General features: G+C 48.1%; 1 protein-coding gene across 1 annotated transcript; it reads right to left on the reverse strand.

Moving 5' to 3' along the window:
- Positions 1 to 9,111: 9,111 nt before the first annotated feature.
- On the reverse strand, positions 9,112 to 15,651 carry KLHL35 (kelch like family member 35; the record flags this gene model as incomplete). Its single annotated transcript, XM_082497886.1, has 6 exons — positions 9,112 to 9,300; positions 10,409 to 10,597; positions 11,277 to 11,465; positions 11,998 to 12,116; positions 12,684 to 12,868; positions 14,762 to 15,651. 6 exons carry the CDS (start codon positions 15,649 to 15,651, stop codon positions 9,112 to 9,114), a joined length of 1,761 nt encoding a protein of 586 aa, XP_082354012.1.
- Between the last annotated feature and the right edge of the window lie 8,650 nt (positions 15,652 to 24,301).

Below are 24,301 nucleotides of genomic sequence, written 5' to 3' on the forward strand. Positions count from 1 at the left end.
AAGCATGACCAAGGTACTCTTTTTATTCCATGAGGATAAGCCCTATCACAGTGGGACCTTCCCAAGCTTCCACAAAGCAAGAAGGGGAAGATGAACTTGTGCTACGTAGACAAAACCCCAGCTATTTAATTTTCTTCTAAAGATTTTATTTTTTGCATCCCAGAGCTCTTCAGATGCCCAGATCTGCTGCCCAGTTTGTTCTGGTTTGTCTGGTTGGGTTGGCACAGGAGCAGGTTTGGTACCACATGTTGTTGAGGCGTTGAGCTGTGGGTTGGAGTGAGAAAGAGCCAAGGTGCATCAAAATACACAGCTCATCATCAGCTCATCATTTCCAAAGCAAAATGGCCATAAGCCACCTAAATCGAGTTTAGGTGTTAGAGGGACAAGTGGAACTATGACATTTTTAGAACAGCGAAGAAATTTGAGAAAAAATAGTTAAAAACATATATAAATCTTTTTTTTTTTTTTAATTGTCATTAAGTGTAAGGACAAAAGGAAAACAGAATTTTCACTGTTGCTTTTGGTTACGCTTAACTCTAAAGTTACTTTTTTAAAGGATAAATAATATACCAAGAAGAGGTTATTTAAATGGATAAATAAAATTCCAAGAAGAAGTTAGGCATGACAGATTTAAGAAGTGCAACTTCAGAGACGGCTAAATGTGCAGGAAGAGAAAGGTTTTTTAAAATACTCCACCGGAGTTTAAGACTAAAGGTAGTTATGTACTTATACTAGCCCAGGATGAGGCTCCAGTGACTGTCCCCCAGCTTTACGTAGTCAACTGATGAATCTAAATTATCACCCTGTCTGATATTCGCACTTTTACATCCAATGAAGAGAGAAAAGTGCCACCAAAAGGTGATCCAGATCTCTTCTTTGACCGTAGAGTCTTTAACACTAGTACCTCAATAAAGTAGTTTAAGACAGGTGGGGACACTCTTGCCCCCACCTCTGCTTCCTACCCGAGTCCTTGGACAAGTCATAATATCTGGTTGTGCTGGCTGGAGAAATACTTCAGGGCATCAAGGCCAGGTTGGACGGGGTTTTGAGCAACCTGGTCTGGTAGGAGGTGTCCCTGCCCAGGGCAGGGATGTTGGAACTAGATGATCGTTAAGGTCCCTTCCAACCCAAACCATTCTATGATCCAACAGATTTGCAGAGCTGGGTCTTCATGTATCTCTTGTGCTTCTGATGCCCCCTTTGGCTGCAGTATTTCCCAACCCCACAGGAGTATTAAAAGGCGGAAAGCATATTTCAACAGTGGAAGCCACATGTAATTACTGAAGCAATCACAGTTTAGCTCTTATATGCATTTATTATACTTTGTCACAAAGAATCACCTCTGTTTTGCTCCACATCCTGGATTTTCCCCTCCTCTGCAGCTTTTGCATCCAGCTCTTGCTGCTCCTTTGAGCATCCCTGCTCCACACGGAGGACAGAGCTGCCCTGGAAGCTTACGTGGGTAGAATAGCCTCCTCGAGCGGCTGCGGCTCCTCCATGCAGAACAGCCCCTGTTTTCTGCTGCCGGTGGGGCTTGTTGCACACAGAGGCTTTCAGTCTACTTTCGGTGTCTCGGTGGTTCATTGAAAACAGGCTCTGTCACCAAAGTGGTGAGCACAAAGGCTGCTGGCCACAGCCCAGGCATGCCTCCGAATCCCCTTTCTGCAGAGATTAATGGGAACCGAAAAGGGAGACCCCGCACAGACTGTCAATGACCAGCCTTTTGCCAAGCCCAGGCTGGATGGGGGCCCAGCCAACCTTCCCGTGCGGAGCAGTGGGGTACCCATGGCCGGCTCTGTGGGACTTGAAGTACCTTCCTCAGAGAAGTTACGTGTGGCAACCCCTGCCCAACTGTGCGGTGCAGTCCTTGGGGACAACCCTAACTCCAACCACCCCTTCTGCAGCTAGAGGTGTTTTGGGGTAAGTTGCTCATGTCAAGGTTGCTCACGTGCAGATTTCCAACACTCCAGGGCTGGGTGAGTGTTGGGGTCTCAGTCTGGTGTCATCACGACTGGCTGGCGCAAAATGAACTTTAAGTACTTTATATCTCTGCAAAGGTGTGGTGGGGAAATGCTTGCTCCAAGCCCAGTATCTGCTTGAGCAAGGTGTCTCCTTCATGCCATCTTCTACAATCTATACTCCAGCTCATGTGGATTCATTTTTGGGTGACCTTCTGGCAATACTTGTGCTTTGTGCATTAACCAATTGCTCTGTAACAAAGCAGAGAGTCCCTCAGCCTCCCTCCAGGAGAAGCTGCCCTCTTTTCTGTTTCATTTTTTGGGTCTAGTCTTAAAATTTTGATCACTTCCTAGAACACTGAGAATGTTTAATCAGCATTTTTCATTCTTGTTAGTCCAAGACACGTGTAAGCCAGCAAAGGGAACACCCTAGAAACCATCAAAGCTTCCAGAGGATCTAGGCTCTCAGTGTAATCTCTGCCTTTCAAGCAAATAAGTATTGAGTTCAACTTTAGGACTTTTACGTCACTCACTTTTGTCTGCTGTTTGTGTGCCTAGGAATATCTTTTCTTTTTCCTCTACTTTGCAACAGTTCTCAGTCTAGCCTCTGATATTGTTTGGTCACAGGGTGAAAACCAGTATATAGACCATAAAGTATCAGCTGCTGCTCAGTACTGAGTCCCAGGACTTGGGAATCTTCTCCTTGCATTCAGGCATAAGCTCTCTGAGGTGCCATCGCACCACATGTGAGACGAAGCTGTTGAGAATCATAGAATCTTTATGGCTGGAAAAGACCTTTAAGATCATCAAGTCCAACCGTTACCTAAGTCTACCGGGCCCACTTCTAAACCATGTCCCTGAGCACCATACCTAGATGGCTTTTAAATATATCCAAGGATGGTGATTCAACCACTTCCCTGGGCAGCCTGTGCCAGTCTTTGATAGACCCTTCAGTGAAGAAGTTTTTCCTCATGTCTAACCTGAACCTCCTCTGGCACAACTCGAAGCTGTTTCCTCTTGTCCTTATCGCCTGTTACCTGGGAGAAGAGACCGACCCCCACCTCGTTAAAATCTCCTTTCAGGGAGTTGTAGAGAGTGAGGTGGTCTCCCCTCAGCCTCCTTTTCTTCCGATTAAAAAACCCCAAGTCCCTCAGCCGCTCCTCGCAAGACTTATTCTCAAGAACCAATACTTGAAGACCAACAGTTTGACAACGCACTTGCACCCGTGAACTGCTGCAATGTGTGTATGAGTCCTAATAGCAGGATTCATTCCTTATCACTACAAACTAATAAACATCTTATTCCACACGAAGTGGGAATTTGAACCCAGGTACTGCATCTGAATGACCCTGCTATTCCGACCATTCATTACTTGCATTTAACAGGAAATAAATCAGGTCACATCAACCTTGCAATAAATCTGACACAGTTCCCCACTCCCCTTCCTTCTTCGGGGAATATTTAAAGCTAGAGACACAGCCACTGAAACTGCTATTATCTCTGCCCACCAGTTCCCAGCTGCCTATTGTGACTCTTAATCTGAGTTAATCAGCAGTAGCTCATCCGTTCAGATGGGACTTCCATCCCTGTGCACTGCTGTCCTGCCCCGCGATGCTATCGTCTCCTGCCAGCTGGACCGCTAATTGCAAAGACAGCTTCAGCATCTCCAGGGGCTGGACTGTAGCGATGCCCTGCCGCATTTATGCTGGGGAGGTGTTTTCTTAGCTCTGAGCTTTGAAAACAATTACCATATAAACAAATAAGCTGGATTCATTAGAGACCGCACGTGCATCAGGCCTGAAGTTGGGCAAGGGTAGGCAAAACAGCTCGGGCCAAGGGGATGTCACGGGGCAAGTGATATATCTCTTGAGGCCAAGCCTATATGTGACAAGACAAAACTAAGGAAGGAAGGTTTGGGCTTGAGAGAGGTGAAAGGGCAGCATGGGGAGCGAGAGGATGAAATGGTTTCTACAACCAGTGGTAGTGTCCCAGGTAGACGGCAAGTCAATATCAGTCTTAAAGGTGGTCTCCATCTGGATCTGTGGAAGTCAGAGGTGGGCTTAGCCCAACCCCAATTCATGGCAAAACAGTGGGGAGCTATTGTCATCTCCCATGAGTAAGTCTCCCATGAGAAAGCTTTGCCTGAATGCAGTTGTCCTTTGCAGAGAGCATTGGGTGGTGAGAAGTGTTCCCCAAGATGCCCACTGTGAAGCATTGGTGGCTCTCACCCCCTGCCAAAGCACAGACTAGTGTCCTTCCCATGATGCCACAGTACAACAGAGCTGGAGGCAGATGATTTCACTCCATGCAGCAGCAGGCTCAAACTTTCTTTGAGACAAGCACTATAATTACTCCTTCATTTCTCACAGTTCCTGAGAGCATGATAATTTGGGTAGAACTAAATCTTATATTTCAAAAAGGCATCTAGTCTTGACGTAAAGGACTTGCAGGATAGGAGAGAAGCCTCCTCTTAAAAAAAGCTTTTTCCACCTAAGGGTTAGGTAGCTACTTCAAAGTAGTCATCAAGGTCTCTTTCAAGTCCACGGAGGGTGAGGCAGCTCCAGTGGGCTACTCATCTTGCTCCAAGAGACACATCTAAGGCAAGGTGTTGGACTGACTCTTTAGAGGGGCCCCTTTGCATAGTGACTTTGGAGGAGGCTTCAGTTTCTGTCTTTGGGGAGTACAACTGACTTGCTCATGGGTCAAAGCTGAAGCTTTCAGCTCAGGTATATAAACCCTTGATTATATCTACAGGACTTGATCTTCCCACAATTGGGTTTCGCTTACTGGGAAAATGAAGAACCCAGTAGTGTCTGTGAAGGGACCTACATGACACTCAGGTCATCAACTTGGTATCAAAAGTGTCTGTGCCTTTTTTGCTAAATATCACAGATTGAGCGCCCTGTAATCCTTATCCCCAAATAATTTTGATGGCTCTACTTTGCTACTCAGGATTTTCACATGCTCCACCAAGTGGATCTGCTCCCGCGGCCCCTTCTCCGCTGCAGTGATAGCAGTGACCCAGTGCAGCCCTCTGTGTCATCCCTCTGCTTGCACATCCCAGGATCACATCTCTGCTTACAGTGTCACTCTGGAAACTATTTCAGCTGCTTCTCCACCACCAAATCCCTCTCTGCATGCTGCTCCACTGGATGCTTCTCTAGCTCTGGGTGGCATTTCTTTCTTGCCCAGTCACATCACAACTCATTTGCCTTCATGGAAAAGGTGTTCTTTTTTTTTCACTAGGTAGCACAGGCTACCGAGCAGTCCAACTTGCTCTCTACAGCAGCCCTGTCTTCCAGGTTATTTATAATTCTTCTCGTTTGTGTGTCATGGACAAATGTTATCAGTCCCTGAAGACCTTGCTGTCTACACCATCCGTGTGATTTGTTCACAAAAAGCTTTTTCTTCCCTCTGGCTCCCATCCAAAATACAAACATACCCGAAATACCCAACCGCTGACATAGGCAGCAGGAAAAGCAAAAGGATGGGGGGAGGAAGGGACAGTTTCGGTGCTACTTGGAAGTGACTGACAGTCGCTGTTTTGAAGTGCAAAAAAAAGCCATTTATTTTGCTTTTAAAAGCTTAAATACATAAAACTGAAACTACCACACATGCTTTGCAGACGATCACTACTTTCTTCTACATCTTTTGCTATACAGAGCTCCCACGGCAAGTCTGTGCATTACTGTAAACATGGCAAGGAGGTGATTTACATGTGGTCTGAGAAAAGTCTTCTCAGAAACTGAAGCAGAGTGTAGTGCCAGACAGTTTCATGCTTTGTGTTCTTCTGCCGCAACAAGGAAGAGCAAGAATCAGCCAAGACAAATAATTTTATATTTTCTCCGGAAAAACACTCTCCATCGTGCCAAAATACGAGTAAAAGTTTCTCCATCCTTCAGCTGAGTTTGATCCAGGCACCTTCTCTACACCGACTTCGCCGTGACCCCATATAATAGTTAAAGATAACATTGCCAGACCAAAAAACAATACCTTGAACTTCCTAATTGCTTAGACTGAGAACTCAGGTATCCGAGACAAAGGCTGGGACACGTCAAAGATAGTGCTCCCAAAGCTCCTCTGATGCTCCATCAACAAGATATTTTTGGAATGCCATGAAGCAATACGCACAGATGAAATTCCTGCAGCAAAAGCACTTAGGAGTCAAGGCGAATATTTATTTTAAAAAAAAAAAAAAAAAAACACAAAACAAACAAGTTAAATTCCTTCCCCAACCCTCCCCCTGCGGGCCCACAGCCCTTACAAAATACAAACACATTTCAGTGGTACAATGAATACCAGGAGCAAGAACAAGGCAAACATTTTAGTATCTATGCCACAACTTCCACCACTGCGTTACACCTATTCAACACACTGCACATGTCAAGAGCACATGGGAAAGATGATGAGAACACCTTCTACCCTTTCAAGTGTGCTTATTTCTAAAGGAATAAGAAGTACAGCAAGAGACTCCCAGGAGACACCGGGAAAAGCAGGAGAGACCGTAGAAAGAGAAGTTGTAAGTGCAACTGTAAAACTTCCTTTTTCGTATCACAGCTATTGCTATGTCCGAATACATCACTATGCCCTTTTCAAGAACAGGAGCACAAAGATCTGCCAGCAGCCAAGCGAGATACGTGTGTTCGCAGCCCTATTCTATATACATTAGGCATGGCAGAAATTTGGCATGAGGACCGTCCCTTTTATAAGGCTTGATTCCTCATGCTGCTCACCACGCTCAGCTGAGCAGACTCTGCTCAATGCCTGCCCTTGGCAAGCTCCTCATGCGCTCATTCTCTTGAAACACCAGCAGTGTTTTCCAAAGCGCAGACCAAGAGGAGGGACATAACTAACGGGACAGTCTCCGGAGAATTAAGAACCTCCTTGGCCATCTGAATCATGAGGCCAGGTGGAGATATCGGGTGTCGAGCCACACACTTTTAAGGGGTTGCCCTACCAAAGCGGGTGAATTGCTTAAGGCAGAGGGGAGCAGAAAGAGAGGCAAAATCTGGGAGGAAATTTGAGGTCTCTCTGGCCCTAAAGGCTGTCACAGCGTGGGGTTGATGTGCTCACACTTTTTTTTGTGCCAATTTAACTAACTGCAGGAAAGGTGCCGGTTTCTTCTGAAATCTCCGTTCCCATTAAAGACCCGACTGGGGGTGCAATTTGATTGCAAATAAAACTGCCTTTTACCAGCGTGAATTTCCTTGTCTCTCCCATGTCTCTCCTCAACATCTCCTTTATATTGCTTAGAGGACACATTGTGCTGCTTATGTTCTGATTAAAATGGGTTACCCACATGCCCAGGCCATAAGGAGAATTTGGGGCTGAGAACATCCAAATAGTGCACCTTGATGAACAAAATGGCTATGATAGCCCTGAGACTTTCCAGGCATGACTATGAGGAGGACCAGGTACGTTTCATGCAATGAAACACCTCGTTCATCGCTTGGGCAATGGAAGAGCACACGTTTCCTAAAGAGAAGAGGAGATCTGTGTACTCCAGTTACAGCCAGTTTTGGTTCTTCAGCAGGAACTTCTTTTTGCCACGTTTCACAGGTAAGCCTGACATCACCACAAGGAAGAGGTGAACTTCTCAGAGTTCACAGAAAATGGAAGCATTAAAGAGGACCACATAAAAACCAGCTACATGGGGGGAAGCAGGCAAAACCAGGAGGTTTAAGGCAATTAAAAGGCCCTGGAAAGGGGAGTGTCTGGAAGAGTGGACATAGTCGTTTCCACTTCTTCAGGAAGAAGTCACCATTGGGGTGAGGAGACGAAGGTACGGAGAAAACAGCAGCCAGCCAGCAGCCTGCTGTAGAGGGGTGCACCCTGCAAGGTACAAGTAATGGGAGTTTTTAAGAGCCCCCACTCTACGTTTGGCAGCAACTAAGTCACTAATTGAACAACATGAACATTTACATGGACCCATCAGAAATTACCAGTTCCAGGCATGGACTAAAGACACTGACGCCAAAAGCTATGGCTATTCTACCAAATCAAATGTGCTCAGGATAATTTCTAGACCTGAAACCAACAGGCTCGGAGCAGCACAGTCCGTGTAATCAAACACTTGCCCTCCAAATGAGCTGCACGTTCGGGCTCCCAGAGACTCTGTATCAAATCTATTAAATATTGAGTTTATTTGTCCTAGATGTCATCCTGTGCAACCTGCTGTAGGTGACCCTGCTCTGGCAGGGGGTTTGGACTGGATGATCTCCAGAGGTCCCATCCAACCCTGACCATTCTGTGATACTCTAGAGTCAAAACGAGCCAGATGTGATTCTGTGGCTACCAGCCATGCTTCACACTTAATTCCTACACCTTAATATTCCCCCACCTCTGCTCTCCGAAGAACAACTCTTGGCTACATGATCCACTTTTCCTCTCAAGGACGAAGATACAGTAAGAAAGCAGTCCAACCACAAAACCTGTATGAAAAGAGACAGCGCTCTGTGCTTCAGGGGAATAGACCCTCATACAATGTGTGCAGAATGGAGTCAGAGCTCGAACTATTTTACCAGGCTTTTGGGGATTTAGTAGAGATATTCTCTCGGGATATCAGCTTTGAAGTCTCAATCTCAGCTGTCCACCGTGATGGGAATAACTGTTCATGGATGTTAATGACCATTTAGGTCACCACTGTGGTTTGCCACAGGGTTCTACAGAGCTAAATGCATAAATATCTGGTAGATTTAGCTAAAGAATTGGATCCTGTAACTGTCGTCGTTACTGCAACAGTCTTGGGCATCAGCAAGCAACAAATACATGTCCTTGCAGGACAGAGAGCCTCTGTTGCCAAGATAACATAAAACTGTAATCTACAGCCAGGAAAACCTAAGTAAAGTTCAAATTCAGTAGTTCCAGGGACTGCGAGGATACTTGAATCCTACTGTGGCAAGGTCTGCCATGCAGCTTCACACAGCCCAGCACCCTTTCATCCTCCCGCCTAGCTCAGCATCAAAGCCATTGGCATGATCAGGCCAGGCAAAAACTATACAGAGGTTGCTCAGGGGCTGGCTGGAGCACATCTTCTTCAGGGGCTTGTATTGCCCTTCCCCACACAAAGGTGAGATGTCTGTCCACAAGCTGGATGGCCACTGTCTCAAGGGGACGGTCTATGCGGGATACGGATGCCTTTGGAGCCCTGTGGTCATCTGTTCATGCGCTGCAGGATGGTCACGCAGCCGTGATAACTGGTACAGCGCTGCAGCGGCGGCTGTTGCTCCAAGTTCCCCGTTACCGGGTCGAAAGTGAACGCTTTGTCTGTGCCTTCCCCGTTCTCGTCTCTGCCGCCCAGGATGTAAATCTTGCCTCCACACACCGTCAGGCCACAGCTCTCCTGGAAAGCAGAAGGAAAGCCCAAGAGCTGAGGAGCAAGCTTTCAGCTTTAGGCAATGGGGCTGAGCAAGAGGACAAAAGGTAACGGGCTCAAACTTGAATATAGGAAGTTCCATCTTAACAGGAGGAGGGACTTCTTTGAGGGTGGCAGAGCACTAGCACAGGCTGCCCAGAGAGGTTGTGGAGTCTCCCACTCTGGAGACATTCAAAACCCACCTGGACGTCATCCTGTGCAACCGCTGTAGGTGACCCTGCTCTGGCAGGGGGTGGGACTGGATGATCTCCAGAGGTCCCTTCCGACCCTGACCAGTCTGTGATTCTGTGATTCTGAGATTCTGAGCAGGGGGTGAGTCATGGCAACAGGCTGAACTCTCATCTGCCCAGCAGAAGGGAGCAAAAGGAGGTAAGGTAAGTGATGTCTGACTCTTGGGGTGCTGCAATCTTACTCTTTCAGTAAGAGTTTAGGCACTTGCAATGCCTCAAGCCGATGATGGGACCGTAGCTGTTTGTGGCAGCCCCCCAGGCACAGTACAGACTCACAAGCACACCAAGAGCCCAGAGATCCAGCCAGCACCTCCCTGTGACAGCCCCTTATAAGGGTGCACTCACACAGGTGTTTTCATTCAGATTGGGGCGAGCTGTGTCCCATCGTTCCTCTTCATTGTGCCACGGCTCACATTGCAGCACGGCTTTGGAGTACAAAACTGTGATGACACTAAACCAAGATAACACAACCACCACCAGTCCGTGTTCAGCTCACAGACCAGACTAGGGGCAGTATAACCCTCACCCTGAAAGACGTAGTGTGGAGAACAGGTCCTCAACACCAAAGTTTTCGCCCTACAGGTCCACTCCTCTGGCATTAGTAGCTGTTGTGGACCCAGCCTCAGCAAGAAAACTTGCGTTTGCTGTGAGGAAATCCTCCAGGCAGTATGGACACTGATGGTGAGTATGTATATATTTGAGGTGCTCCACAGAGGTCACATGCACATGCTCAGAGCCAAACCCACAGTGTATTTTCCTTGCCTTCAATCTCAGTGAAACACAGATGGTTGAATTTATTCCAGAAAGGGAAGGCTCAGAGCTTCTTTCCTAAATGTCATCCTTACCAGAGGTCCAGGGAGGGTGGCCACTTCTCGCCAGCTGTCTTTCCTTGGGTCGTAGCTGAAGATTTTACTGAGGAGTCCACCTACAACATAAATGATGTTGTCCAAGCAGACAGCACTGATGCACCTCTGGTAAAAAGGGGTCGGAGACAAGAGTGTCCACTTGTTGTCCTCTGGATCGTAACACTGGACCTGGAAAGAGAAACACAGCTAGAGGAACGTGGAATTTGCCACATCTCCCTGCTTGGATGAAGATGCTGTTTAGTAGAAATAAAAGCACAGGGGGACAGAAACATGGATGGAAGCTTCAACATCCAGAGACAAGCACAGTGAGCGAAGTGATGAGGGCTCCTCACATTCCCTCTTGCATTCAAGTCTCCCAAACTACAACCACCAAGGTGGGTGTCTTTGACCCTGACAGCACATGGTTAAGTGTTCAGAAACGGAGCTGAGAAGCACCGACAGGTCTTCCTGCAGCTCCAGAGACCAGAAGCATCATGTCTGTCTTGCAGAGGTCTCCTCCAGGCAGTTACTACAGTTGCTACTTATCTGAAGTGAATGCCCACAGTGTCAGAGGTTTGTTCCTGTGGTGCCTCAGGGCTGACCAGGCTTCAGAGCAGAAGAGGCTCTACTGAAACCATGTCTAATACACTGTGAACTCCTGACACCTTCCCTTTCTGGTCCCTAAGTCTTATTGGCTTCCATTTAAATGTATGACTTCACATCTTATTATAATGAAGCCTTCACTAGTCTTCAAAAAAAAAAAAAGAAAAGACACCCTTGTAGTCTAAGGACAACCCCATTTCCCTACACATTCCCTGGTAAACCTTCTTTTTCAGGTCTCTGCACATTCTTGATGCCCCAGCAATACCTTGTCGGTGTTAGCGGTGTCATCCACAGCACCGCCCAGCACGTAGAGCTTGTTCAGGCAGGAGACCACAGCCGCTGAGCTCACGGCTTGAGGCAGCGGGGCCAAGGTTGACCAGCTGTTGGAGAAGGTGTCATAGCACTCCACACTAGAGAGGCGGTAAAAACCATCAAAGCCTCCCACAGCGTAGATCTGGCACAAAAGGAGCAAATCAAGCCAATTAGTAACTCCTGGACTCACCTAGTTGGCTACGCTGTCACAGCGTACATTAGAGGAGGCTAGGACTTGGCCAGAAAGACAGACATCAAACCATGGTAAAACCTTGGGATTGGACTAGTGGGAGGTGTCCATGCCTATGACAGGGGGGTTGGAAGTAGATGATCTTCAAGGTCCTTTCCAACCCAAACCATTCTATGATTCTACAAAACACCCCACGCTATATAGCTTTCACCCAAGGCCTTAACACAGCTATCTGCAGAAGTCTAGCACCGTCCCATGGTAGATCTTATTACTACAACTTCATTTGGGGCTACTTCAAGTGACAATACACATCCAACTGAAACAATGTCGTCTTGGTTACATCCTAACTGTTCTCCCATCAAAACCACCTCTAAATGACCCAGAAGACAAACACACGCTGACAGTTTCTCACTGTAGTGGGCAGCAGGAGAAGTGGGGGACAGCGCTCCATATGACTTCTTCCAAAATTTGAGCCATTGCTTACCTTGCCCTGAAGTGTTGCCATTTTGTGCCTCCATCGGCCTTTCTGCAGACAAGCAACCTTGATCCAGACATTCAACTGGGAGCTCAGCATCCAAACATCATTGCTGCTGATGTGCCCTCCTGAAAAACAGAGGGATTGGAGGGCTGATGTGATCCCAAGGACAGCCCCATCACCTCACTACACCACAATACTGCATCGCTCCTCCATGCAATAGAACAACTTAGGCCAGAATATGGTTATGGGGCTATGGCTATGTAAACTCAGCTTTGCAAGGGAGATATTGTCTGGACTTCAACACACTTGTTACACTGCTTCATTCCTTATATAGAACTCATCTGAGAGGCATTATATTTTAAGTGAGGGACAGGCAGGAGACTCTAATGTTTTAGGAAATCCTGGCTGACAGCAAACACCAAAACCAGCTCATTCCACAGCTGAACACTATTGGCAGATGCCCAACAGGAGGGAAAAGTCTTTTTAATACTGCCATCCTCCCCCTCAAAGGTGAAATTATTCCTTGGTACAGCAAAATCCAAACCACCTAAAGATAAACTTCAAGAAGTGACCTTACTCCAAAGCCAGGGTGCATGTGACTGAGTCCCATGAACAGAACTAAGGAGTAGATGGTCCAGAGGTCGTGCTGTTCTTTGCAACCAGGAATGGGCCACCTGGTCCAAGTATCTCACCTGATATGTACACATCATTCTTCAGCGTGCAGGCAGCAAACTCTGACTTGGTGTAGCCAGGCACGCTGGAGAGAGCTGTCCATTGCCTGCTTTTTGGGTGGTAGAGGTCCGTGAAGGGTAGCTTCAGAAGGCCTTTCTTATCACAGCCCCCAATGACGATGATGACTTCTGCCAGCTCCATGAACCTAGATCATTAAAGGCATGAGTAAGTCCCCGGGCCAGGCTACTCCTTTCCATTATCCCTCTCATCCTATCGAGGACATTGGCAGCACAGTCCTATGGACAGGGCAGGGGCCTCAGCTGCTGATTTTCTGGGCAGACCATTTCACCCCTGCACCTTCCCTTTTGCCTGCACATCAAAGGCACCTCCCAGATTGGGTGGGAAGGGGTCCAAACTGGGTAGGGAGAGAAAATGGGAATGACCTTTAAAAGTCCTTCATGAGATTGCCTCCTGTCACTCACCCTCCCCCTTCCAGCACAATCAAGCCTAATCCTCAAGGCACAGCCACGAGCGCGGAAAGCTGTTCCTGGCATCCCGCCTGCGGCAAGCTCTCTGCCTGGAGAGAGAAATGTTTCCAGGAAATATCTCTCTCTCTCCAGCCCTAACAGCAGTGAGCAGACGAGACAGACAGCAGGGGAAGGAAAATCCTGCCAGCGAGTAGGTGGCAAGAGAGGAACGGCTCTGTGGGAGGGGAGGGGAGAGGAAGGAGGAGGGCGAAAGAGGATTTGAAAGGCTTGGTCCAATCCCCAGCTCTGCCATGGTTTCTGCAGGCTGAGACAATTCATTTAAGACCAAAGCCATAAAAGGAGGGAGGTGAAATGGGGATGCTGGGGGGTGGGATTTATCCCCTGTGAATTTTAGCTGTTTGCATCCTTGAGGAGGTCACCACAGATCCTGTTATTGAGCAGAGCCTGTTGTGGTAGTCATCACAGAGAAGATGTGTCAAACTGTCCCCTTCCACCTGACAGAAACGTGCCCTAAATGCCAGGCTGGGACTTCTGAGATGTACTGGGGCAACCTCCATCCTTCTGCCCAGGCCACTCTACTGAGCGGCAAAAACTCCTGCACTCCTTGGGCTGAAGAGCAGGGCAACACAAGAACCTGGTCCTGCAGCCCCGTGGTCATGGGTGTCCTCTGGAGAATGATGGGGAGCCTTGCAAATCAACTCAGTTTGATATGGCAACCCACCCCAGAGCAGAGGCGTCGGTCAGCGCTCTTACCAAGCACACCCTAAGAGACCTGTGGGACCATGAAGAAATAGGAGAGACTTAAAACATGGCTGATCAAATCCAAACTTCACAGTCACAAAAAGGTGAAGATTTACACACACACTCAACCCTAGAAATCACTTTTTTTTTTTTTAACCTCCTCCACTTTACACTGGCAGGTGCCTGAGCCAGCATTTCTTTATCTTCTTGCTGTTCATCAATAAATCAATGGCGAAAAAAAAAATTAAAAAAATTAGTAATTTGAGGATACCCAGGCAGCCACCGGGATAGTAACTGGTTTGGTTTTGTTTTGTTTTTTTTTTTTTTTTTTTCCTGGACCTTAATTCCTGACCCGGCAGCAATGCCTTTGAGCTAGGCACCATGCTGATGGCCAGGAGGACTGAGACTGGTCCTGCTAACAGACAGCTTGGAGAAGGTGGGAGAGAGACCAACAGAGATGAAATGAGAGCAGACCAGTGGCAGAGCTGAGAAAGGAAAACAGGCCTCAACCCAGTGCTCTACCCATTGGTGAAAGCAGATAGAAATAAAGAGCTACAAACACCCATTCTTGCTCATAGTCTGGACATGGCTCTGGATAGCATCATTATGCACCCAGAGCAGTGTAACTAGAGCACCTCTTGTCAACAAGAAGGGTCACGTGCGTTAGTATAAATTTTACAGGAGTCCTTTAAGCCAGGCAAACATCTCCAATGCCGTCATTTTGGAAACAGGGAGGCCAAAAAAGAAGCAATTGGAGGGAAAAAAAAAAAAACAAAACACTAAGAAAAAACAACCCAAAAACTCCCCTCAAACTTTAAATCCATCAAATTAGGCTATGTTGGTCGAGGGAAGACGACACTGTGATTTACCTTCTGGGCCTTGATCGCAAAGAGCTGACCTCATTCCCGAGGATGTAGTACTTGCGTGCCTCGTGCAGTAGAGGAATGCACTCCTTTGAGTCCTGGATGAGTCCATCCATTTCCACCTTCTCCAGGAAATAGGTGGGGTCAAGCAGGGGTAGACGCACGTGCTCAAGGAGGTCCTTCAAGGCTCCCTTCCTGGCAGGTATGTCATGCCGTACCCAGCGCATGACTGCTTCGAAGACCACCTCCTCCTTGGGGACCACTAGCTGCTCATCAGACAGATATTCAACCAGCTCCTTCACACCCATCTCCAAGAACTCTTCATGACATGACACCTCCACAAAACACTCCAGCATGAACCTCTTGCTCTTTTCTGTCAGAGACACAATGGAGAATGAATCAGCAAACTTCATGATGCCCAAACAATTGCATGGGTGAAGCTGGCCTTCAAGGAAGGTGACACAAGCATCTCTGAGCTTGGAGATCTGCAGCAAGTCAGACAGTTCCAAGATGGCTTCAACATTGTCCTCCTGAATGATGATGTTCCCCCCGTACATATAATCAAGAAGAAGAGACATAGTGGAAGCAGAAATCTTCTGGATATTAATGATATCTTGGTGGCCTTCCTTGAGATTGCCACCAAACATGGCCCGGAAATAGGTGCTGTTGGCTGACAAAGTGGCACGGTGACATGGGAATTCTTGTCCATCAATTAATAGCACCACGTCTGTGAAGATGCCGCTCTGCCGGTAGGAGTTCAGTGTCTTGAGGATTTGCTCAGCATGGCAGGACCCGCTGCAGAGCTTCATGTGCAGCTTTTCTTTGCTTGGGTCCCGCGTCACATTTTCCAGGCTGCTGGTCCTGAAACTTGATTCTTCTTTCATCACTCGATGCATCCTGACTGGGAAGCAGTGAAGGAGATAAGAGAACAGCGCACTATTAAAATATCTGACTGCAGTGTCCAACACCATCATGGTTTCTGCATCTCTCTCAGTGCCATGAGGCAGTACAGATTTTAGCCAAAATAGGTATTTTCAATCCAACCCCATCCCAGTAGACCAACTTCTGCTTTTAGGAGGTGTTTCTTCTAAGGCAGTTGCCTTGCTCGGCCTATGTTGTACTAACACCTCGACACCCTTTCCGTGCTTTCTGACATCTCACAGCTGTTATTAACTGATTTCCCCACCCTCTCAAATGCAAGTGCTCCATGGTACTGCCCAGCTGGGAGCAATGCAGTATTTTGACTTTTTCAATCCACTACGTTTCCCCAGATGTCTCATTCCAGGAAAAAAAAAAACAGAGGTAAGGATGTGAGACTGAGATTTGCCAAAGGCAGCTATGACATGACCTGCCCAAAAGCAGGGGAGATGTCTACATCTGACCTACCTTTCTGCTGGATTTGTTATTCAGATGATTTTAAATCTTTCCTAAAGGACTTCATAAAGTGATCGCAACTTCTCTCATTCGAGCTCTAACAGTTCCCACTGACAGTGTGAGCAGCAGAACACAACCCTGTAGGACAGGGAAAGTCGTATGCTCAGCCTGGAGCGTGCAAATAGCTGCACATCCAAAAGGGGTGACCCCTGCTCAAGTCAGGGGAAGGCAGCCAGATCAACTGTAAAGAGCAATCCCTGGGGACAAGGACCTCTGCCTGCGGAGGTTGGGGTCTGAAAAGCAGGAGAGCATTGTGGCATTGAAATAGTGACAAGCATTGACTATTTGGTAACAGTGAGAGAATCGGAGACCCCGAGCTCTCAACTTCTGCCTCCACTGACCTAGACCCACTAACAGGTTGGCTCTGCCCCGTTTCCTCCACTTCTCCTCAAAAGCCCGCCCTGACCCATCACTGTTGCACAGATCCAGATACTGGGGGGAAGAGCAAGGAGGGGATTGAACCTGGGTGTCCCAACACTTGCCTGACTGCTCTCACAAGCTGGATGTTGAACTAAAAAGGGGCACCGCAATGCCACCACCTGTGTTTTAAAACCATAGTGGACAGTCAGCCATCAGCAGAACACTTGATCACAGCTTCTACCATGACCATGCAGGTTTTAGATTGCTTTTTTGATGCTCTTAAGGGCCCCCTAAATCAGGTTCTGGAGCATCTCACCACAAGCCTCTGGCAGAAGAACAAGTCCCCACTGGGGTGACAAGTTACCAGACATCAGTGGCTTTGTGGCATCCACACACTCCCCTGAAAGAAAGCAGGTATCACATCCCTCAAGGAGGATTACCTCGAATATCTCATGAGTCAAAATCCCCGTCTTTATCTCTTCCTACACCTGCACCTTCCGGACAGCATCACATCCAAACACAGACCCCAAAGGTGCTCAGATTCCCCCATGCTCCAATGGACACCTGCTGGCTGCACCTGCACCAGGGTTAGCTGTGTGTAGGACAACCAAATCTAGTCCTGAGGATCTTAACCCCACCACCCCGAGTAAGTGTCACTGTATACTTTGTGCCTCCAGAATCCCCCAGCAGTGTGGAAAACACCTCTGCCCGTGTCACAGGAGAGCTGCAGAGACCTAAAGAGTGGTGAAACAGGCATGACAAGCCCCAACTAAATATCTAAAAAATCCTGTGGGATTTATTAGAACGCCACTGACGGGTGCTCAGGGCTGTGTACAGAAGGGAACCGCTGTCAATCGGTTCCAAGTGGTTTAGAGAAGTTACAACAAAGGCAGCTCTCTAGAGATGCCTTTGCAAAAAGCACGGCAGACTCCACGTTTCGCCGACACACGCAGCTCCAGCCAAGACTACATATCCATATCCCCACTTCTCTCCCTGATCCACACACATTTCTGAGCCATCGGGGTCACACACATCTCTGCATGGCTCATGGCTGGGAAGAAACAGCTCAGGCTGACCTCCTTACAAAGAGACACACACCCACCCACCCCCCAATTAACCCAAATGCCCTTCCCCAGCTCACATCCATCCTTGTCTACCCATGAAACAAACGATGCCAATGCCAAAGAAAGAGTGGGTTTGCCCCATTGCTCTCACCCATGCACACTCCCTTCTGGGTCACCCTCTCCAGCCAAGTACCACACAGCAGCAAATGCTGCATTTTTTTTTATTTTTATTTTTTATTTTTTAACAAGCCTCCCCAGCTGCCAGTGCAAGAAGTCCAACCTTACCTGGTCCACAGGTTGTGTTCTCCAGGTGAGACCTAGCGGAGACTCAACTTCCCTCTCGGAGAGCTCCCATCCACGTCGGGGCTCTGCTCGGAGACAGGTCCCCTCCGCGAAGCACGCTCAGCCCTTCTGCAGCAACGCTTAGGGAAGCACAAAAGCATCCCCTTTATCCTCGTTGCCGGAGAGGTGGGGGAGAAATCTGCTTTTGTTTCTCCTGAATGACATGCCAGAGAGCTACAGGGCATTAGCCATGCAGCTGTCAATAACAGCCAGCCAGGGAGGAGCCAGGACCCAGGGAAAAACCCATCGCAGCTCAGGGAAAAATATATCACACCAGGGCAACTTAAGAGGGACGAGCCATCTGGAGAGCAAATTGAGGTCCAGGTGGAACGGCTCATTTGATAGAGACTCCGTCTCACTGGGAACCGTGCTAAAGCCGATAAATAAAACAGGGCTCTGTGAGCAAAAAGACGCCCGGAGCAGGAACGGACTGGGTCAGGGAGGGGCTGCAGTTCCCCCTCATTAACATGTGATAATTAGGTAATTAGGTTCTTGAGGACGATGGGGACAGAAGGGGAGATTTGTCCCCTGTGGCTTTCTGCACCCTCCCTTCCAACTTGATCCCAGTTGTCAGCTGAATTTTTAAATGCTCGCAGCAGGGATCAAAGCATCCCTGGGGAAGCTCCACGAAGTAACTTGTGCTGAAGATTGTCAAACCCCCTAACACGATGCAGCCTTCCCTCCCTTGCCCAGCATCGCTTCGAACAATGTATGTTATTTCACACTAGACAGAAGGGAAATATTAATAATAACCAGCCCGGCATTGTTGTCATCCCGGTGAAACCGCCTTTTTGTGGGGCACCACCGCCACGTTTTCTGGCTGGCATCCTGCTTGCTCCCGACATTTGCATACGAATCCCTGACAACCTGGAAGGGACTGCGGTTTCCCAGCCTGCGCAGTGGGCTGGGAAGGGTGGGGGATTTGCTCTTAGGACCTTCCACCCTGATAGAGTTGGCACCACCAAGCTGCACCAACCAGGGGTGCCACCATATCTGCACACAGATGGAGTTAGAGATGACCAGGAGCAGGGTCATCAGGACAAGTGGGAGCACAGCACTGATCCTGTTCTCTGGGGCACAGCAGAAAGGTCTCCAGAGCATTGGAAACTCTTCAGCAAAGTTGTAAAGATGTCATCTCCTTGCAACCATAAAGCATGGGGCTACCAACCTGTTCAAAACCCAACCCCAGCATCAAGCCATGTGTGGGTGGAGGGGACCAGCTACTAAGGGCTGTAAACACACATAGTGACCACAATGAGAAGGCTTTGCAGGGTGCAGCTGTCCCCATGTCCATGCCCAGCTGCCTATCGAGCAGATTTCTACAGCCAGACTGCACCACACTTCGCCCCAGATCTCCCCATGTGGTGACACCATGCCCCAAAGTGGCTGTTGCTGTGCAGAGGCTGTGGTACAACCCACACTTGTGGCATTCTTGCCTGAAACTCGGGGCATTAAATACCCCATAATGCTTCAAAAGGATGTGGAGGTGTTCAAAAGGGGTGTCTGCTAGGCAGCACTGGAGGGAGACCTTATGCAGGGGCAGGAACTCAGTCTCTCCTTTGCTCCCAGTGCCCTGGGTCTTCTCCCAGAGTAGATACAGATACCAGAAGCAGTGATCTTACAGCAGACTGGGACTCTAAAATCCCTTCTTCACATTAAAAACGCTCAGCCCGTAGAAGCCATTAGGCACACAGCCACACGTATTAAAAAGATGCATAAGGGAAATAAAAGCGTATAGGACCAGGAACTCCAGGCGTCTGTTGGGAAAAGCGCTGTGTGAACGTAGGACCAAAGATTCCTGAAGGAGCAGCAGAGTATGCGTGTCAAGGGGGGAAAGGAACAGGAAGGAGAAGGGGTACAGCTAGGCTGAAGAGAAAAACGAGGAAAAAAGAATGAAAAGGACAAGAGGAAAGGTAGAAGAGAGTTTTGGATAAATCAGGTAGTGGAGGCCATGGAGAGGCAACTTGAAGATGGTCACTAGGACTTGATCATGCTGTGGTCTGTACCTCCCCAACACAAGACCAAGAGAAGGAAATGTGTCCTATCAGGGACACCACTCCTGGCATTACTGTCCATGGCTCCACCTTGCCATGGAGAGTCAGAAGACCCTCTTTTCACCCTCAGCCAGTTCGCAGAAGCAAAGGGCAGTCACCAGCCTCCAGGAGGAGAGGTTGAAGCAAGAGAGCCAAGTAGATGAGTAAGGGCAGAGGAGTAACTAGAACAGAAACCATATCCAGAAGGAAGTGAGGGAGAAAACTAAGAGGCTTCAGAGGGAAAAAAAAAACAAACAACTTGGTTTCCTATTTCACATACGGTCACAGAATGGTCAGGGTTGGAAGGGATCTCTGGAGGCCATCTAGCCTGCCCCCCCTGCCAGAGCAGGGTCACCTACAGCAGTTGCACAGGACGGCGTCCAGGCAGGTTTGGAATGTCTCCAGTGTTGGAGACTCCACAGCATCTCTGGGCAGCCTGTGCCAGTGCTCTGCCACCCTCAAAGGCAAGAAGTTGCTCCTCATGTTAAGATGGAACTTCCTATGTTCAAGTTTGTGCCCGTGACCTCTTGTTCTAAGAGGTCAATACTCACATTGAGCTTGAAACCAGGTCAGGATCTTCAGCCAAGAAGAGGTTGCTTGTACCAAAAGTCTAGGAGAAGGAGAACAGCCTTATGCTGTCGCTCACAGAACTACCAGAATTTTCACGCCAAGTTTGAACTTCAAAAGCTCCAAGCTGCTGCATCATATTAAGGTTTTAGTGGAGATATGAGAGATCTTTCTTATGGCAGATAGCTGTGCAGGCCTAGGGCATGGTCACATCAGCATCACCTCCCAGACCCCCAGGACTACAACTCCACTGGCAAATTTAAAGGGCTGGAAAGGTTCCCAGATACCATGAGAACCATCCCAGCTGTACCACTAAGCTCTTATAAATAAGGTCAGTTTTAGAGAGGAAGAAAAAGAGTTAAATACCACAATGTTGGCTGTCCTGAGCCATTTGGGCTTAGAGCCAGCAACCAATCCTCAGCTCTTTTATTTGAATAACAGACGCAGCCTCCATGACTCTTATTTCTATCCTTTCAACTTTTCAATATCGTTCCCTAGGGTACAGCAACAACAGCCCCAGTTAGGGATTATTCAATACTGTAGATATCAGGAGCTCTACCTCTTCCCCAAGGACAATTTTGTATTTAACACTCAAACGGTATTCCCAAAGCCAGTCGAATTCATGACACGGTGCTGACTACCCATCACCAACCCACGAGATTGTGCTGTATTTATTTTAATCCCTTTCAACTATCAGTTAAATGCAGCCATTCAGGGGCTGGAGAAAACAGCTGCTTAACAAAGAATAATCCCACCCTGACCCAGACAAGATCCCCTTCTCGCCCAAAGCACCCTCTTGTCTGCAGCTGGGAGATGATCTTGGGGCAAAGAATAATGAAAATAGAGCAAGCACCAAGCAAGACTTTCCCTTAATATACATATTTAGCAAAGAACTGCTCAGGGGCTTCCCAAGCTGGATCTCACATCCGGACTGCTGTGTTTAATAAGTGATAATGGATGTATGAGCCATTTATTGCTCTTTGAACCTGCTTATGGTTTTTTGGCCTTCACAGCACCCTGGGGCAATGACTTGCATAATGTGTGTTAAAAATAAATTGCTTCCCGTTTGTTTGGTTTAAAACTGCTGCCTGATCGGTTCTACGGGTGCATCATTGTCCCCATGTGGCCACAAGCACTGAACAATTATTCTACAGTTACTGTTCGAGATGCAGGTCTGCACAGTCACCTCCTCTTCACACGACTGCTTTTCAGCTACTGTCTTATAAAACCTGGATGGGAGAGAACCATAGAAGGGTTTGGGGTGGAAGGTTCCTTTAAAGGTCACCTAGTCCAAGCCCCCAGCAATGAGCAGGGACATCTTCAACTAGATGAGGTGCTCAAAGCCCAGTCCAACCTGGCCTGGAATGTTTCCAGGGATGGGGCATCTCCCACCTCTCTGGGCAACCTGGGCCAGTGCCTCACCACCCTCAGAGTAAAACATTACTCCCTTAGACCTAGCCTAAATCTCCCCTCTTTCAGTGTAAAACTGTTCCCCCTCGTCCCATCACTCCCCTCCCTGATCCAGAGTCCCCCCCCAGCTCTCCTGGAGCCCCTTTAGGCACTGGAAGGGGCTTGAAGGTCTCCCCGGAGCCTTCTCTTCTCCAGGCTGAACCCCCCCACCTCTCCCAGCCTGTCCTCCCAGCAGAGGGGCTCCAGCCCTCCCAGCATCTCCGGGGCCTCCTCTGGCCCCGCTCCACCAGCTCCGTGTCTCTCCTGTGCTGAGGCCCCCGAGCTGGAGGCAGCACTGCGGGGGGGTCTCCCCAGAGCAGAGCAGAGCGCAGCAGAGGGGCACAATCCCCCCCTCGCCCTGCTGGCCACGCTGCTGGGGATGCAGCCCGGGGTGCCGGGGGCTCGCTGGGCTGCCAGCGCACATTGCCGGCTCGTGTTGAGCTTCTCACCCACCAACACCCCCAAGCCCTTCTCCTCATGGCTGCCCCCCATCCCTTCATCCCCAGCCTGTATGGATACCGGGGGTTCCCCCAACCCAGGTACAGGACCTTGCACTTGGCCTTTTTGATCCTCATGAGGTTCACACAGGCCCATTTCTTGAGCCTGTCCAGGTCCCTCTCACTGGTATCCCATCCCTCAGGCGTGTCAACCGTACCACTCAGCTTGGTGTCATCAAGAAGAGATGCAACAACACTGTACTGACCTCAATAAGGACGGATCTCCAAACCTCGCTCTGGTCAGAACTTGTAGCTCCCTCATGTATCACAAAAAAGCAGAAGATCACAACATCATCATTATGCAACTGATCCCAGAACACACGACAATGTCACAGACTGGCAGGGGAATACTGACAGTTTATTTCACAGAGCATTGCAGAGTTTATTTTGGTCTAGGTCTATTTTCATCAAAAAATTATCATCCTTTTTAAAAAAAAAAAGGTAGCAAATATTCAGGACGATAACGGTAACAGTCAGTGCATTACGCATGAAGTTTGGGTCTCATCATAAAAAAAAAAAGAAAGAAAAAAATTAGTCTTTGTTGGATTGCTTTTAACACTTCCAAGCTTTTAAGCGCTTGACCTTTCAATAAAGTCATCTCCAAGGATAAAAACAGAACATGCAGGTGATTATCAACAGATGCTGAGATTTAACAACATCTCTCACTTGGCAATGACAATCCACCGGGAATGTTTCAATACAGCACCACATTAAAGGGAGAAGCAACTTTGTTCTCAAAAGCCTTCAAATCCACCAAAATCTTGCAATTCTGTAGAAAAAAAAAAAAAAAAAAAAAAAAACGAAAACAAAAACCAAAACCAAAAACCCACACCATGTTTCACAGACTTGAGAGAGTACCATATAGGAGGACATTATTTGGGGAAGGTAAGAGAGAGCATGGACCAGGGTCTTATTCCACTTACATTCATAAAAACCCAGGGTAGATGCAAATGAATTAAAGTCTTGGGTTGGACTGCTTAGGAGGTGCTTATTAAAGCATTCCAATTCACATTTTCATTATTAAGAGGGGTATTTTTCTTTTACACAATTTGGCCACTTCTGCCCCGATTCTTACACACTAAGCCCAAGACTTCAGGGTTTCAAAACACTACCGAAGTACGGCAAAAAAGAAAAAAAAAATAAATAGAGCAGTTCAGTGCTGCCAAAACAAGAACAAACTGCTCGAGGCTGCTTTTATCGTGGCTTTTTTCTGGCCTTTCCAATCCTGCTTTGTGCGTTGCACGCGATGCATGTTAGCATCCCCCAGACCACCTTCTCCTCTGCAAGGTGACTTCTCCCAGCTGCTCGCGGGCTCTGCAGCCCAGCTTGGCCAGTACCCAAAGACTAAGCCTCCGCTCCCATTCTCCTCCACAGTAAACGCCTTTGATGGTCCCACCTCTTTCAAGGCAGTGCACAGCAAGCTTCAAAGGAAGCTCGCACTCAATGGGGTTTCTCACATCGCATGTCGTGTCGACCAAGATCGAGCAAGGAAGGGAGCAACCCAACACTAGAAGGCCACGGGGACTGAGCCAAGCCCCATTCACAGCTCCAGCAGCCTTCCGGCTGGCCTCAGCTGCCTTGGGAACCAGCTCCGTGTGAACAGCAGAATGACCCGAAACCAGGCTCCTCTCCATGAGGCCTTGAAGGTCAACACCAAAGAGCTGAGACCGCCCTTGGGTTGGCCATAAGCCGTTTCAGGGAGGGAATAAAACACAACTGTCATCTACTTAGTTTCTGAGTTTAGTTTTGGGGGGTTTTGTTTGTTTGTTTGTTGTGTTTTTTGTTTTTTGTTTTTTTTTT

Source organism: Vanellus vanellus (genome assembly GCF_965231255.1).
Source record: "Vanellus vanellus genome assembly, chromosome: 1".
NCBI classification, from domain to species: Eukaryota; Metazoa; Chordata; class Aves; order Charadriiformes; family Charadriidae; genus Vanellus; species Vanellus vanellus.